The following is a 17,936-nucleotide window of genomic DNA, read 5'->3' on the forward strand; positions in this document are numbered from 1 at the left end:
TGAGGATTCATGAAAAAGACTGTAGAAGACATAGAAAACAAAGTGTGGTTACCACAGGGGAAAAGGTGGGGATAAATTGGGAATTTGAAATTAACAGATATAAAGTACTGTATAGAAAAGAGATAAACAAGGTCCTACTATATAGCACGGGGAACTATATTCAATATCCAGTGATAAATCACAATGGGAAAAAAAGGAATAAGAACATACACACACACACACACACACACACACACACACATATATGTATATATAACTGAATCACTCTGTTGCATGCCTGAAGCACTGTAAACCAACTATACTTCAATTAAAAAAATAAAATAAATGGATAACAAATTGTGCTAGGTCCACATAAAGGAATGGTGGTGGTTTAGTCACTAAGTTGTGTCTGACTCTTTGTGTCCCCGTGGACTGTAGACTGCCAGACTCCTCTGCCATGAGATTTCCCAGGCAAGAATACTGGAGTGGGTCACCATTTCCTTCTCACAACACAAAGGAATACTGTTCAGAAGTAAAAAGGAATGAACCCCTGATACATGCAACAAGGATAACGCTAAACAGAAGTCAGACGCAAATAGTATGTAAAGTATGATTCCATTTCTGTGAAATTCTGGATTGGATAGAACTAATTTACAGTGACTGACAGATCAGCGGTTTCCTAGGGCTTGGACTTGGTGTGGGGACCCACTGCAAAGTCATATCAGGAAAATTTTGGGGGTGATGAAAATGTTTCAGATTTTGATTTTAATGCTGGCTATTTGGGTGTGTTTAGTTGCTCAAAATTCCTGGAAGGATACATTTAATATGGGTGCATTTTATTATATGTAAATTTTAACTTGATAAAGATAAAGGGTAGAAATACCCCGTGCCTGAACCTCTGAAATGCTATGAAAACTGGGCATCCACATGTGTCTGTGCATTTTTCAGAGATGAGAACACACAGCATCCCTCACATATCAAGAGACATCTGTGTCCCCTTAGGAGTTACAATCCCTGATAGCACATGGTCCCTATGAAACTCATGATTGTAACATCTTATGGTGAACCCAAATCAAGTTTTTGGCCCACCCAATAAAGCACAAGACACTCATTTCCAGCTACATCCCTGGCCCCTCCGTTTGCATCCTCAGCAGGCCTGTAACCAGCACATCAACCGACCGCCCTCCCTCCAAGCCTGCATCCCAGTCTCAGTCAGGGCTGCCACTCTGCTCTCCATTGAAGACCTCACTCCCCAAAGGCTTCTCAGCTCCTTCCTTTCCTGCAGCCTCCAAACACACCTAACTCCCGTCACTTCTCCAGTTCAAATGTCTGAATGCACCACCTCCTCTCCATTCCTGGTAACACTCTCACAGGCATGGTCCTCACTATTCTTCACCTGAAGATGACGCCACCTTCAGATTCCAATAGCCTGCCTTGCAACTGTGAGAATGTCCTGATTCTTACATAACACATCCCACTCCTGATCGACATAGCAAGCTCTTCAAGTGCAGCAGCAGCCTTCCATGCCAACCTGGTTGCTAACCAGTGTGCTCCTCTCCCTTCTCACTTCCCTTCCTTCAAGAGGAGGCCAGGTTCTACCATCAGAAGATGCCCAGCACATGGTGGGCAGCTATATTTGCAAATGGAAAGAGTAAGCAGATAAAAATGGCATTACTTGTTGACCTCTCTCTCTACAAGTCTGCAGACTGATAACCTGTTTCCATTGAACCCTTCATTCTGCTTCCCCATCATCTTTTATATTAAAGATTTTGTTTTCTATTTTATTTCATATTTATGTATTTATTATTTTTGGCTGTGCTGGGTCTTTGTTGCTGGAAACAGGCTTTCTCTAGTTGCGGTGAGTAGGGTCTACTTTTTGTTGAGATGCATGGGCTTTTCATTGCGGTGGCTTCTCTGGCTGGGGAGCACAGGCTCTAGGCATGTGGGCTTCAGGAGTTGCAGCATGCAGGCTCAGTAGTTATGGCCCCCAGGCTGTAGAGTACAGGTTCAATTGTTGTGGCACAGGGGCTTAGTTGCTCCAAGGCACGTTGAATCTTCCTGAACCAGGGATAAAACCCGTGTCCCCTGCAGTGCAGACAAATTCCTATCCACTGTACTTCCAGGGAAGTCCCTCCCCATCATCTTCAACACAGTCCCGATGACCTCTCCAAAGATGCCGTAGCTCTCTCTCCTCCCACTCTAGCTATCAGCCTCACTCTGTCCCCAACCTTTGAAAGCACCAAACTTCACTTTTCTCTGACGCTTTCTCACCTTCATACCTTTCACACTGCCCTTACCTGCCTGCTCTGCTCCACAAACTCCACTTGTCTTTTAAACCCCTGTCAAAGCCAGCTCCACTGTACAGCCTTCCCTATTTTGGGTTTTGTCCAAGAGTAATTTCCAATCAATTATTTACTGTTTCTAATATAGCATTTTATATGTGTATGTGCATGTTACATGTATATGTTAGGTTTAATTAATTAATTCTCTGAAATTTATTTTAAATTATAGTCTGAAAGAGGGAATTTTTTTCCAGATGGATAGCCAGTTGCCCTAACCACCATTTATTGAGTAGTTCATTATTTTTACACTGACTTGAAATACCACCTTGACTCTTTGTTAAACTGGTCTGGGACTTCCCTGGCAGTCCAGAGGTTAAGATTCTGCACTGCTAATGTTGGGAGGTGCAGGTTTGATCCCTGGTCAGGGAACTAAGATCCACAGATTAGGAAAAAATATTTGTAACATGTATAATAAACACTTTTTAAAAAGCTGATCTGCTTCAGTACTCTCTTTCCATTGATCTATGTGCCTGTTCATGGATCATTAACAAAATGACTACTAAACATAATTGCTTTATAGTATGTTTTCACATTAACAAAGTATGGTTCTTTTTAAAAGAAATGTCTTGCATATTCCTGAATATTTTCTTTCCCAATTTAATTTCAAGAATCAGTATTAAGATTCTATGAAAAGTCATTTTAGAAATTTAATAAGAATTGTGCTGACTTTATAGATTAATTTGCAAGCAGTTGAACCTATAACAACATTGAATGTTGTCAAGGATCATGACGTACCTTTTTATTTATTCACATATTCTTTTATATCCTTCAGTAGAGTTCTTTACACTTATTTTCTCATATATTCCATATTTATTTTTTCATTTAGTTCTCAGTATTTTATAGATTTTTAAGCTAGTCACATTTTCTAATAAACATTTTTCAATTTGTTTTCACTTAAGTTTAAGAAACAGCACATTTTCTTTCTAAGGAAAGAAAATTATTCCTGAAAATAGTTTTCTTTAACTCTGGCTATTTCAGTAAACTCTTATTCATTCTGATAATTTGCCAATTGATTCTTTTGGATTGCGGGAGTGGGGGGGTAGATAATCACATCATTTTAAACAATGAGAGTTTCCATCTTTTGCTTCAATTTCATTATTTTATTATTGGGTTTCCATGATGGCTCAGAAGTAAAGAATCCAGCTGCAATGCAAGAGACACAAGAGACACAGGTTTGATCCCTGAGTCAGGAATATCCCCCGGAAGAGGAAATGGCAATCCGCTTCGATATCTTGCCTAGGAAATCCCACAGACAGAGAAGCCTCGTGGGCTATAATCTGTGGGGTCACAAACAGTTAGACACAACTGAGCATGCATATATTTATTATTATTTTTTGTTTGTACTGAATTGGCTAAAAATCTCTCTGTGTCAGTTGGTTTGGCTGTCACAACAGAAGGTCACAGACTGGGTGGCTTAAACAACGGAAATTAACTTTCTCCCAGTTTGGAGACTGGAAGTCTGAAATCAAGGTTCCAGCAAGGTTGTTTCTGACAAGACATTTCTCCTCTGCTTGCAGACAGAGCCTTCGTCCTGTGTCCTTTTCCAGCCTTTTCTCTGTGAGCACATAGCATGAGTGGGGGTAGCACGCTAGTGTTCTTTCTTCTTATAAAGGACACCAGTCCTATTGGCTTAGGGCTCCATCCTTATACCTCATTTAACCTTAGTTAGCTCCTTAAAAGCTGTTTCCAAATAAAGTCACCTTGAGGGGTCAAGGCTTGAACACAACTCAGTCTACACCAATGTTTTTGAATAATATCAATGCAGATTTTTTCTCAGTTTTTCCTTTTCCCATTTCTGAATTATTATTAAAAATAATTTTTCATCCTGAATATGAGAAACAATGAATTCAAAATATGCAACGGAAACAAATTTGATACAAGTCAGTTATCCTATAGGTTTATTTGAAAAATGTATGTTTGTGCATAGAGTACCCAGTTGACTGGTAGACACAGACCAGATGTTTGAAAAGTAATTGTTGACTGATGCTTTATAGAACTTTCTTTTATAGAATTTATAGAACACAAATCTTTGCTATTATGTGTGTGTTTTGTGTCTATAATGTCCATAAGCTATTGTATTCAATATGATACAGATAAGAGGTTTATGTTCAAAAAGCAATCATTCATTTTTTTTCTTTCATTCAGTAGACTTGCTGTTCAACTGTATTTTAATACAAAAGACATCTTCTCTCTGTGGTGTTTAAAGACCTTGGTTATTCTCCTTGAACCAAAGTGGTAAATACTGTAATAAATAGAAATCTATATTTCTTATTGGATCAAAAAAGGAGGCAAAATATTATGGCTATAGTTTATAATTCTACTTTGTTATGAATTGGAAATTTTTTGACAAAATATCACATTTTAAGTCATAAATAAATAGTTCATGCTGAGCAGCTTCCACCAAAACATACTCTTCTAATCCTTCAAAGCAAAAATTAAAGATATGCATGGTGAAAAAAATCCTAAAGCTATTTCGTATCTGCCATGTATGTTACACTTTTTGCAAGCTCGCTGATTTCATTCTTCTTCTATCTCATATCCAATCTCAAGGAGGCTCTTTTTAGAAAAAAATAACACATCGACTAAAATCCCACACTTTTAGTGACATGTACCTTGAGTCCAAATCCCTGGTTTGCATCCTTGATGGCTTAGTGATCTTGGCAAGTTCCTTACTCTTTCCCAGCCTCAATTTCTCCACTCATAAAATTAGGAAAGAAACACATTCCTAATGGGTTTCCTGCAAGACTGCATAAAATAACCTATATGATATTCTAAATGAAATCTCAATAGATGAAGTAATTTTGCTATTATTATTAAACACTGTCATAATTTCTTTAATACTGATTTAATTTGAAATACTTTACTTGTTCATAGAAATGAATCTGGAGAAACCTTAAGAAGTCTAATTTCCAACCATACTTAATTTTTGAAAAACCCTAATTGAACTTCTGAGTTACTTGTAAGGTTATATCCAGGATTACAAATTTTGTTCACAGATGCACCAAAGATTATAAAACATCCTTTGTTAGTGGTGGAAAATAAACAGCTTCTTACAAAATAAGACTTCATCCTTCAAGAGTTTATAGATTTATGCCCAGTGCTTTGATTTTAAAAAAAGAGAAAAAGCCTTTTTTTTTTTTTTTTTGAGTCAGAAATGTTTCTCAAACCACTATAGAATAGCAATTATGACTCTCCACTTTTTATTTTTATTGCTGGTTTGAAAAGATGACTCTACAATGCCTACAATACACCAGGAAGATATTATTCTACAAATAAAGGCCCAGCATGACATTTATGAGAAAGCCATTCCTCCTGCGCAAAGCTGATTTGTGCTCAGCCCATGCGTTCCAAGGCATTGCAAATAAAGGTACCTTCTCCACCCAGCTGGTCAGACACAAGGTGAAGGGTTGTCTGTGCCGGTGGAATTTCAGGAAATGCTCAGCTCCTGTCCCAGCAGAACACATCTGTGGCCAGCAAAAAGAATCTGGACTTTGAAGATGAAATATCTTGCCCAGTTCCCATCCATCTTGGCCATCTATTGCTTCTGCCTGCTACAAATTCCTTCTTCAGGTAAGGGGACCCCCTTCCAGGAGACCCCAGCTGGTCTGAGCTCTAAGGAAGACTGGGACAGACCTTGATCCTTCAAGGCACTTCTGGAAGGAGTCTAGCTTGATTTCCTCACCCACCCTCTAGAAATGGCTTCCATCAGAGAGGAGGGACAAAGCTAGATGTCACAGCCTTTTAGGAGGTTACTTTCCCATGTGGAACTGCCTTTAAACAGCTCTTGCCCTGGGGCTGGCCCCAGGATGTGCCACTGAAACTGTGAGGAATATGAGTCAGGCGGCAACTCCAACATGTTAGTCATATGTGGTAATATGTGACCATATATAGAACTTCAGAGTTCTATATGTGGTCTTAGAACTCTGAAGACATGAGAGCAGAGATGGTAATAATTCTGAGCTTACAGTCCCAAAGACTGAAGATTGAGGGACCGTTGGAGAGGGGCAGTGTAGAAGTGAACACAGGAAAAAGGAATCTTTTCATAGTCTTTCCTCTGGATTGGACAAGGATGTTGGGAGGGGTGGTGGTGGGGAAGTGGGGTGGGGGCAATGTCCCAAGAAGCTCCTGTCTTCCAAGGCTTGGGCGCTGTCCGAGGTGCTGACGGGACTCGGGCAGTCGCATCAACAACTGAGAATCAGTGCGTTTGTAGGGAACAAGGGTTAGGCATGGGGTTCGTAGTCAAAATTTCTTACCCATCTCCAGGTAACTCGCTATATGATACAGGAAGTAGTGGAAGCTCCTGTTGGAAACATAGTTATTTCAAAATTTTAGATTTTTCCATTAGAATTTTGGTTTAAGGAGTAGAATATATATTTGACCAGAAAATACACTTCAAATAGCATATTTGTTTTTCCGTGTTCTGCGGTGTAATCACAAAGCTTGGGTGTTGCAAGGAACCATGGAATTTATCTAGTTTAGCCTCTCAAAAGAGCAGGGATCACCTCTATGGTTTCCTTATTTGATTACTTTCAGTGACACTCAGCTCACTACCAGACCAAGTCAGCCAGTATCTGCCTCCCCTGGTTTCCAAAAGCATCTTATTAATATTACAATGTCTTATTACCTTTTATTTACCTGCTTACATATTTATATCCACCTCCCTCTTTTTAAAATTTAATTTTCTGTTCCCTGAGGATGGGGTCCTTATGATCTTTATCATCGTATTGTTAACACAGAAACTCTTAATAAATCCTTAGGGGATTGTTTTGAATTACTTTGCATTTTTGAATACCTCCAGTCATCAAAAACTTTTTTACATCAAGCTGCAATATGATCATATGTACTTTCTAACCATTAGCCTTAGTTCTGCCCTTTGGGGATATACAGAATAAGACTAATATTTCTTATGACAGTTCTCAAAATAGTTGGAGGCAGTTAACACACGCTTCATAATTTTTCTCTTGGTGAAGGAAACCTACACTCAGTTCCATCAGCTCACCACATATCCTATCATTTCAGGTAGGACTGTTACCTTTCAAGGTTGGGACAGTGTTATTTGCATATAGTATTATTTTCTTGGCTTATAGCGAGATGGCAGAGAGCAGAATATCACTGAATATTAAAAAATAAAATATTACTTTTCAGCCAGATATTTCCTGTTTCAGATTTTAAAAATTTGAATTGGGCATCTCATATTTATCCCATTTAATTTCATCTTGTTAGTTTTGATCTATCCTGCAGCTGATTCTTTCAGTTGCAGTATTAACTATTTTTTCAAGTGTTGTGTTGTATGCAAATGAGATGTAGACTTCATTTAGGTCAGATAAAAATCGACAGGCAGAGGGTTCAGGTACATGCCAGTAGCAACTTTCCCCATAATCCTACCCCTGAAGTGTCTGATGAGGCAGAGAGACAAATGGCCATATTTCTTTAAAGTTTCAGGACCAACTCTGTTGCACAATGACTGCATTTTATTAATATAATTAGGAGAAAGATAAAAAATGAAGTAGAAGTGTATTGTAGTGGTAAATACAAAGTTTTGAGGAGGTTGCTTTTAAAATTCATTTTTATTGGAGTATAGCTGATTTACAGTGTTGTATTAGTTTCTGCTGTACAGCAAAGTGAATCGGCTGTATGTAGACATATTTCTCCTCTTATTGACACCAATTCTTGATATCCTGTCCCTACACATTCCATGTAAATACAAATTGAGCTATCACCTAGGTGCTTTTTCTCTTCTTTCCTGACTTGCTAACTCTTGGTAAATATGAAAAACCATGCAATTTTAAGTTAATTTTGGCACAAGCCTGAGATTTGCTAGTGGTAGGTAGAAGTGTGTTTTCTTTGTCAGTCCTTTTAACAACACCATATTAATAGAATCACTGTATGTTTTTCATGGTAAAGATTGAAAAGTTGATGCTACTACCTCTTCTGTCCTAATGGAGGTTTTTATGATTTCTCACAATAGGATTTCCTCGACCTTTAGCTGATGCTTCAGATGGCCTGGATATTGTGAAGTTTGAGGTACACCATTGTTCAGTAATGTGAGATTTTTATTTAGTCTTAACCTTGAAAATATCATGTGGACAATGTTCACTTAAAATTATTTTCAGATCAAACTATTTTCAGATCAGATTCTTGGCTACAGCAGAAACACATTGTTGTCATTTTCATGGCCTCATTTAAATTATCTTGGGAGCTGTGTTGAAATTCATGGCCGCTGTGGGAGAAGATAATGCAAGGTTCATAAAGGAAACAATTTTAGAATTTAATTTTAATTCTATTGATTAAGGAATTTGTACTTATCTTTGATTCGTTTTCCTCATTTTTTTAGCAGATGGCATATTGGGCAAGTCTTTCTAGACAACCTAAGGTAAAAAAAATTGATGTACGTAAGATAATTCTTACAGTGCACCCGTTTATGCTGTAATCAATATCTGTAAATAAGCACTCTTTTGTAACCTACAGAATTCTGTGTGTATGCATTGTGTGTATAAAAATACGGTTTTAGGAAATAACAAGTGAATCTCCTAAATAGAAATGACCATAAAATATTGGTAGTTCATCTGCATTCTTACAATTATCATAGTCGTATATACATATCATATACATAATCACATGCTGAGCTGTGCTTAGTCGCTCAGTCATGTCCTACTTTGTGACCCCATGGACTGTAGCCCGCCAGGCTCCTCTGTCCATGGGATTCTCTAGGCAAGAATACTGGAGTGGGTTGCCATCCCCTCCTCCAGGGGATCATTCCAACCCAGGAATCAAACCCAGGTCTCCCACATTGCAGGTAGATTTTTTACCATCTGAGCCACCAAGGAAGCTGAAGAATACTGGAGTGGGTAGCCTATCCCTTCTCCCAGGGATCTTCCCGACCCAGGAATTGAACCAGGGTCTCCTGCATTGCAGGTGGATTATTCACCAGCTGAGCTGCCTGGGAAGCCCACATAATCACATATACACATATAATTGCATACTATGCGGGGTTACAGTACTGATCCAAATGGACAGAATTACTTGCTTTCATGGAACTTATATTCTAGTTGGGGAAACAGTCTACAAGATAGATAACTAAAATTTTAAAAAACATTTTTTTCTCTAAAAAGAAAAAAATAAAGCAAGGAAAGTGCATATGATCTTGAGGGTTGGCGTTCATCACCTAGAAAATCATCTTCAAATTTTTTTTTGACTTGGAAAGTAATGGTATAAAGTTGATAAACATGGTAACAAAAATATTGTTTACCTGATATGTGTCCAGAACATGCACACACACACACACACACACACACACACACATACACCACACATACGCAACACACACACACTTCTTGAACAGATGCTCACAAAGAGACCAGGAGTTGTAAAAGTAGTAAATACTTCTGGCTGATTTAGAAATGGTGATGGTAAGGAAGTAGAGAGTTAATGTGCATTGAGCCTCTGCTGTTCATAGTTTAGGTTCGTTTGTGTGTGTGTGTCCATATGCATGTGTGTATGTGTACATGCATAGCACAGACAGAAAGAGAGAATTATGTAAGTATTGGTTACTGAAGAAACTCTCCACAAAGTTTGTAGGAAGATCTACGCACAGCAACAAAATCAAAGTGTTTCTGACAGCTTTCATTTCTGTCTTGATTGAAGTTTGAGCTGATTCAACAATGTTTATAAATGAGATGAGATCAGTCAGTATTATAAATGAGATGAGACCAATAGTAACCAGATATTTGCAGGATCATTCACAGTACATCTTCAAGTAGGATATGCTGCCAGTACAGCTTTTTCTGGGCTGTCATTCATGCAGACAGAACAAAGTGATGCTCTAACAAGGATTTACAAATTAAAAGCTGGGTTTTCTGAAAACAAAAAAACAGTGAAGATTCATGTAGAGAGATTTTAGCAGGGGAAATTGGGCTATATGAACCAACCCTCAAAACACTGAATTCTAGCATATGCCCAGGAGCAAATTAAAAGTTGCAACCATTATTTTATCCCACCTCTTAGTCAGATGGCCATCTGGGAATTGATTAGGGTATTGCTTCAACGAATTATAGAGTGTTTTCCCTGAAGATCGAGAGAGTAAAATAAGATTAAGTTTTAAGGTAATGTTATTGCTGGCAAATTTCCTTTTTGCAAGATTCCACATCAACTACAGCCTTATTAAGGTGGTAAAATGATTTCCTTTTAGACTGCCAATGTATTTCGTAATATTCAGGTAAGTCAAGAAGGTATCTGCTGTAATTTCTACTGGAAACCTGCCCTAGTAAAATTCTATGTGACATCCTCACTATTCTCTTTTCAGGATAATCAAGACATATACAAAAGGGTGAGTACTACCAGCCCAGCAACAAAGTATGCAATTACTACACTTTTGGCAAGTGACACTTAGAATTAAAATCAATCTTTTTTTTTCCTCTTATTTAGTTTTTATTTCACTACTCCAGAACTCAGGAGCCGGCGCATCCAGTTAAAACAGGGGTCAGTATTTTATCATAATCATCTTTCTGTAAAAGTCACTTTCCTCTGCCTGCCTTTGTCCCTTCTCATTTAATATAGGCAGATAGGGACTTCCCTGGTGGTCTTGTGGTTAAGACGTCGCCTATCAATGTAGGGGGTGCAGGTTCGATCCCTGGTCAGGGAACTATGATCCCACGTGCCTCGGGGCCAAAAAACCCAAAACACAAAACACAAAACAGAAGCAATACTGTAACAAATTCAATAAAGACTTTAAAAAATGGTTCACATCAAAAAAATCTTTAATATATGCAGATAAATAGAAAAGCAGGGGACTTACACTCTTGGTGCTTTTTTCCGAGGACTACAAGGATCATTTCTCTCCCTCTGTGAGGAAGGGGCCAGGGAGGTCGACAGATCTGAAAAGCTAGCTAGAGAAGGAAAAATTAGCGAGAAATCACTTTTTATTATGCAGTTAAACACAGGGACAAGAAGAGCCTGGTAAAGATTGAACTCTGTTTACATTGCTCGTTATTACCTTTTGTTTTTAAATTTTGGAAAACTACTTTGTTAAGTGTAAAGTGCCATATTCCCAACAGTAATCCATGGATGTCTTTTGTCACTGTCACAGTGTAATATGTGCTGTGGGAATTAAAAGCATCACCTCTAATTTTCTTATTATAAATTTGAATTACCCTCAGGGAGAGATTGTTGAGTTTCTACAGGGTATGATTTGGAGAATACTGGGAAGATCATAGAATAGAATTTTTACTAGAATTTCAATCCAGTCATAGTGATTGAAATTATACTATTAGAAAGTTGCTTATTTAATCAAGACTTTCCAAGTCTTCAGGAAGATCCTTAAAAACAAGCACACAAACAAACATACAAATACCAAGCAAAGTGTTTTTTTCCTTAGAGGCAAAGACTAAAGAGTAGTATAGATTCAGTCATGGGGATCAGGTAAAGAGGGGATATCGTCAAGACAGGCCATGGGCGCTGCACGTGGAGCAATGTCAGTAGTGGAAGGGGGCTTCCCCGCAGTCCAGTGGTTAAGACTTTGCCTTCCAATGCAGGGGGTGCAAGTTCAATCCCTGGATGGGGAGCTAAGATCCTACATGCCTCACAGCCAAAAAACCAAAGCATAAGACAGGAGCAATATTGTAATAAATTCAATAAGGACTTTAAAAATGGTTCACATCAAAAAATCTTGAAGAAATAAAAACGGGAGGGAAAAGATACATTCCATGCCTATGATGCAAGTTAACTTTTGTTGTTGTTGTTCAGTCACTACGTCGTGTCTGACTCTTCTCTTTTGCGACCCCATGGTCTGTAGGCTCCTCTGTCCACGGGACTTCCCAGGCAAGAGTACTGGAATGGGTTGCCATTTTCTTCTTCAGGGGATCTTCCCAACCCAGGGGTCAAACCCATGTCTCCTGCATTGACAGGTGGATTCTTTACCACTGTGCCACCAGGGAAATAAACATTAAGTTTTACTTTGAGCCAAAATACCTGGGGAGAATTCACAGGACTAGATAAGGTAGGGTGTGTATGTCTGAGTGTGTGCTGGGCAGTCACAGAAGAGACGTTCAGGGAAATAAGATGCATTGGGTGGTGGTGATGAATGGCACCTTTTAGCCTTGTCCCCTAGAGGAGGGGAGCACACCCGGAGAGCAGAGAGCATCTTCACAGAGATGCTTCTGTGAGATGAAGTGTTCCACTCTAGGACAAATGCTTGAGGTTAACACAGATACAAGTCTGATTTCTCCTAAGGGAATGTTTTTAAGTGATGTGTTGGAATGAAATGTGTGAACCAGGCAAGCGATTCTTTATTGATATCATAAAACTTCAGGCTTAGGCTTGGAAACAGATTTTGCTCTGAAAATTAAACCCATTTGTAAGAGGGTGAGCAGACAGGATTGCGCATAGCCCTGGGCTCCGTCCTGGCACCATCTGACCCTCACCGCCTCTTTGCCAGTTTCCTCCCGTGCACCCTCTAATGCGTCTGGCAGCCAAGCTTGCTGATCGAAGGATGAAGACGTTTTGGCGGCGCGTATGTACCTTTTCCTTCCACCATACTGTTAATACGGCTAAAAGTTCACTTCGCTGTGATGAATGCCTTTTGTCGCCTTGGGTGGTGCTCGCTGGCATTTCCTCCTTGTACAAGCTTCACACCGTGGCTGCAGGGCTGGGGTGGGGGAGGGGCTGTGGTCCGGCTTCCTGACCATCTTCTCATCGGTGCTCTTCATCCTTTTCCATTTTAGTTTTTGTGCCATTTTTTTTCACTTTCTCTGCCCCTTCTTATTCTTCCTCATTACATAGACACCTGCCCTGGTCATACACACTGCTTCCCATTGTCCCACCTGCTCCTTTATTCTTATCTCAGAGATTTGTTTCTTTTTTAATATTTTTAATTATTTATATTTGGCTGCTCTGGGTCTTAGGTGCAACATCAGAGCTTTGTTTCTTAAAAAAAAAACCTCTAATACTAACACAATGTTGTAAATCAGCTATGTACTAATATTAAATAAAAATTAAATTTTAAAAATGAATCATTTTGATTAAAATTTTTTAAAGTTTAGCTATGACTGGTTTCAGTAATGGGCTTCCCAGGTGGCACTGGTGGTAAAGAAGCCACCTGCCAACGCAGAAGACGCAAGAGACATGGGTTTGATCCCTGGGTCGGGAAGATTCCCTGGAGAAGGGAATGGCAACCCACTCCAGTATTTTTCCCTGGAGAATCCCATGGACAGAGGAATCTGGTGGGCTATAGTCCATAGGGTCGCAAAGAGTCAGACATGACTGAAGCGTCTTAGCATTGCGTTGCAGTTTCAGTAATAGCTGAACCTGTTGAAAAAGGTCCATCAGGGTTTTGTTGCATGACACCAAAACAAAGAAACACAATTTTTGGACGATGTGAGTCCAAGTAAGATGACCAACTCATTGCAGTTGGCCCAGAACATGCCTAGGTTTAGCTCTGAAAATGCCAAGACCCCAGAAAATTGCTCACTTCCTGAGAAGCCAGTTGGTCACCCCGAGCATAGGCCATCACATTCCACCTGCTCAGATGCTGACAGCAGGCTTCCAGCTTGAGTCAGCCTCCACTACGGGCCAGATTTACTGGCAAAGATGAGCTGAAAAAACTGAAATCATTTATCCTTGAAAAATATGCCTAAGCCAGGAGTCAATTTCAAGTGGAAGCTGTTGGGAAGAACAAGCAAGTTTAACATTGTCCTAGACCTTAAGGCAACTCAATCAAGAAAACATCCTCACCTTTCAGAATATGAAATTGTAATTGTCTCCAAGGCTAGCTGTCTCCTTGAATGACTTTTTTTGCATCTGACTTCTGGTTATCTTAGAATGGAACCAGGGAGGGGCCAGGTCACAGCACCACTGCAAGCCAGGGAGCAGGGGGTGAGTTTCCTATTAAATGAACCCGGTCCTCTTTCCTTTACAGGATTCCAGGGCCACTGCAGCAGATTTTACCAAAAAGGTAGGTAAACCTTACCGCGAATGCCACCCCCAAAAAGAAAGATCTGCATCTCCTAGAGATCGGGGAATGCTTGCAGGCTCTTTGGACCACTCCTGCAAAGAACTGGCCTCACACTATGCTCTGGAATTCTCTGAGGCTGAGCATCTAACTTGGGGTTTCCCTGGGCTTGTCCTGGAGCAGAAAGGAACCAAGGAGCCATGCCCCTGGATGGTAGTATTTTGTGTCAGTTCTTACAGATGAGTCACGTGGGGCCATCTGCTCCTGGAGATTTGTGTTCTGGCTCAGGGGCCCACAGGCCAGTTGTGCAAATCTGGGGAGGGATCCTGCAGGTGTCATGAACCCCATGTATCAATACCTGTGCTTCTTCAAGTTGACCATGAACCCTAAGAACCTGGGACCTTGTTAAAATTCAAATGGCTGGGCCCCAACCCCAGAGAATCAGTGGGCACCTGAGGTTTTGCATTTCTAACAAGTTCCCGGGTGTCGTTGATGTTTTGTGTCTGGGGACCACACTTTGAAAACTACTGCCATAGACATCTTTGAAAGACCTTTGGCACAGCCTGACTGGGTAACAGTTTGTGTTTTTATCTTGCAGGATTACACTGCCACCTTGGGAAGACCGTTTTTCCTTTTCAGGGTAAAGCGTGTTTCTTCTTTTCTGTTTTTCACCCTGATTCTGTTCTACCTCCCCCATTATGGAGTTATTACTGAGTGAGCCCGGCCAGGGCCCCCTGGTGAGTCACTGAGGGAACTTTCTCCCCCTTAGGGCGTGAGTCATCACTTGGAAAGGCAAAGGTCCAGCGGGACTCAGGCTGAGCACAGGAGGGCTCCGGGAGGAGCTCAGGGGTGGGAGGCAGGAGCTACGTTGATGGACAGATGCGGGGACCAACCGTAGCTGGAGTCCGTTTTCCCTAGCGTGAAGGTCCAGAAAACTTGGCCCTCTCCCAGGAATAGGAGTCTACTGGTCCTTCTCCCGATGGGACTTGAAGCCTCTTGCAAAAGTCACATATGGTCTTTTAGTTCTTGGTGTACCACTCACTAGCTGTTTCACCCCTTGGATCTTCAGTGTTTGCATCAGAAAAACGTGTGAGTCAGACTAAGCGTATGTTCCTCCATCTTCATTCTGTGGTCGCTGGTGCTAAGAGATGCTCTGCAAAGATCAAATACGGTCAAAACCACTGCACCTGACACCCCAGAGTTTACAGAGCACACTTCCATGTCCTCAGGAAACAAGCTCTTTAATGTGGCTCAATCATACATTTCCAAACTTACTTAACCACAGAAATTCTTCCCACCTCCCCGACACCCCAAGTACACCTTTTAAACCTGCATGCCCTGTTGGTGGTTGTTGTCTGGAAAGTGCTTGCAGAAATAGTTGGTCTGGGTCTCCATGGTGTCTTTAGGGTGAGAAATCTCATGATGAATGGTTTGGGGATGGTCCTGCCGTATAAACAGAGGCTGAGGGATGGAGTGGTGGGGTGGGGGACAGTGTCAGGGCTGTAGGAGCAGCAGGGGTCCCGGAGCACTGTCCAGAGGACCCACAGACCCACTACCAAGCTGAGCGCCCAAGGAAGCTGCTAACATCCCAGTTAGGAGAACAGAAACTTACGGTCGTAGAGAAAGAGTCTGGAACCAAGAATCAGATTCCAGGCAGTGTGGTCTCAGCACTATAAGTGGCTCCTTTTTGTTTGTTTGTTTGTTTTCCAGCCAAGGAATGGAAGAAACCTTGACTTTGACACCTGGTAGGATTGTCCAAGGTCAGCCTCTCTGCAACTCTTCTCCAAATAAATGTTTTATGTCAGACATGGGGGAGTGACAGGCAGCCAGAGGGGTGATAGTTTCAAAAAGTGAGGACCATGTGGAACCCCTAAGGACCTCTGCTCCCTCCCTTTCATGCTCTCAGCATCACAGAGACCCCACTGCAGCCTGGCATTGTCCCAAATAAGGCAGTCTTTGCAGGTGCGCTGTCTCCAGCAGCCACTGTGAGGAGGCAGAAGCTTTTGTGACTTCTCACTGGGCCCTTGTGATGAGGCAAATCCACCTATCTGGGATGCTCGGTGGGGAGGAGTTTTCTACAGCGGGAGCATTTCTGACTATAGCCAGGCCAGACTATTCCCTCCATTCAGTTATGCTCAGAGACCCCGAGGTGAAATCTCCGGGGATTTCTCGGCTTCTGGCCTGTGATGGTGTTCGGGGAGTCTGAATGAAGGCAACTCTGGACCTTCTCTGTCTCTTACAATGATGTGGTTCCAGGAACATGAGGCTGCTGTCCTTCAGGGGCGCCCCAGCCTCCCAGCTGGAGCACAACCTGGACCAGCCAGCAGCGGCTGAGGCTCTGGCAGGCCAGAGTGTCTGAGAGCTCTGTCCAGATGCTGGGGAGCACACTACCCCAGCTGTACAGAGGGAGCTGGTCCCTGAGGCCATCCCCCTCATGCAGACCTAATGGCCTGATCAGTTACAGCAATAGCATATCTCATGAGTCCTGATTATGGGCCTTTATGCCATGTCAAGTGAGGCATTTTTAAATATGTTGTGTAATAACATGACCCTCTGCTTCATCTCCATTCCGATAATGATTCCATTTGACCTGTACATTTTTCCTTTTTCTTTTTAGAATTCAATGGCAAAAGGAGTCTGGATCAGGCAATCGAGCAATTGTTTTGAACAAACATCAAATTTCTTTCTGTGAATACTATTTAAAGACGATTCTCTTGCTCTCTCTATTCACTAGAATATTCAATTATGTAAAAAATAAAGTAGCATTGACCTGACATTTTCATTTCTTATTGGAAAGTGTTGGGGGAGGGATTGGATATATTTTTAAAGTGTATGTGTGTTAGTTGCTCAGTCGTGTCCAACTCTTTGTGACCCCATGAACTGTAGCCAACCAGGCTCCTCTGCCCATGGGATTTTTCAGGCAAGAATGCTGGAGTGAGTTGCCATTACCTTCTCCAGGGGAATTCTTCCTGACCCAGGAATCGAACTTGGGTCTCCTGCATTGCAGACAGATTCTTTACTGTCTGAGCCACCAGGAAAGCCTTAAGATACATATGTTTAAAATGTGCTGGATTTGGTATTATTTTAGTATGTCTTGACGACCTTGTTATTATTGAGAGTTGAGAGCACAGGCTTGGGAGTGTCTGGCTGGCTTCAGATCCTGACTCCACCTTTTAGTTGGAGGACTGTGGGTTGGTCACTTTCATGATAAAACAGGGCTGGTAGTAAGAGCATCTTCACATCATTTTTGTGATGACTGAGTAGATAGTCCATATAAGGGGCTTAGAGTGGTGGTACCCAGTGAGCACTCAGGGGGTGTTGGCTCTAGTTACACTTTGGAGATGAGTTTTGTTATACAAATGGTTCCAAAGGGACTTGCCCTAATGACAGCTGCTCCTATATTGCTGACCAGGGGCTCAAAGTTACAGCATCAAGTTAACACATACTCACTCCAATATGATCCAATAATCCCACTTCTGGGCATTTGTTCTTGTTCAGTCACTCAGTCGTGTCCAACTCTTTGTGATCATATGGCATACATCCAGACAAAACTATAATCTGAAAAGATACGTGCACCTCTATGCTCATGGCAGCCCTATTTACAACAGCCAAGACATGGAGACAATCTAAATATCCACTGAGAGATGAATGGATGAAGAGGATGTTGTGTA

General features: G+C 41.2%; 1 protein-coding gene across 1 annotated transcript; it reads left to right on the plus strand.

Annotated features, from left to right (window-relative positions):
* Window positions 1–5,717: 5,717 nt before the first annotated feature.
* NMS (neuromedin S) lies at window positions 5,718–17,039 on the plus strand. Its single transcript, XM_010829643.1, has 10 exons — window positions 5,718–5,891; window positions 8,290–8,345; window positions 8,656–8,694; window positions 10,624–10,647; window positions 10,746–10,799; window positions 12,754–12,828; window positions 14,233–14,268; window positions 14,864–14,905; window positions 15,976–16,025; window positions 16,883–17,039. Exons 1-9 carry the CDS (start codon window positions 5,756–5,758, stop codon window positions 16,012–16,014), a joined length of 501 nt encoding a protein of 166 aa, XP_010827945.1. The 5' UTR covers window positions 5,718–5,755; the 3' UTR covers window positions 16,015–16,025; window positions 16,883–17,039.
* Window positions 17,040–17,936: the final 897 nt, after the last annotated feature.

This window comes from Bison bison, unplaced genomic scaffold, assembly GCF_000754665.1.
Source record: "Bison bison bison isolate TAMUID 2011002044 unplaced genomic scaffold, Bison_UMD1.0 scf7180017864508, whole genome shotgun sequence".
NCBI classification, from domain to species: Eukaryota; Metazoa; Chordata; class Mammalia; order Artiodactyla; family Bovidae; genus Bison; species Bison bison.

Excerpts from the sequence above, each read along its gene's own strand:
- NMS (XM_010829643.1), top strand. The coding sequence starts at position 5,756 with ATGCTCAGCTCCTGTCCCAGCAGAACACATCTGTGGCCAGCAAAAAGA. Across the intron at positions 12,829-14,232 it reads TGAAGACGTTTTGGCGGCGC|GATTCCAGGGCCACTGCAGC; the intron begins GTATGTACCTTT and ends TTTCCTTTACAG. Across the intron at positions 14,269-14,863 it reads CAGCAGATTTTACCAAAAAG|GATTACACTGCCACCTTGGG; the intron begins GTAGGTAAACCT and ends TTTATCTTGCAG.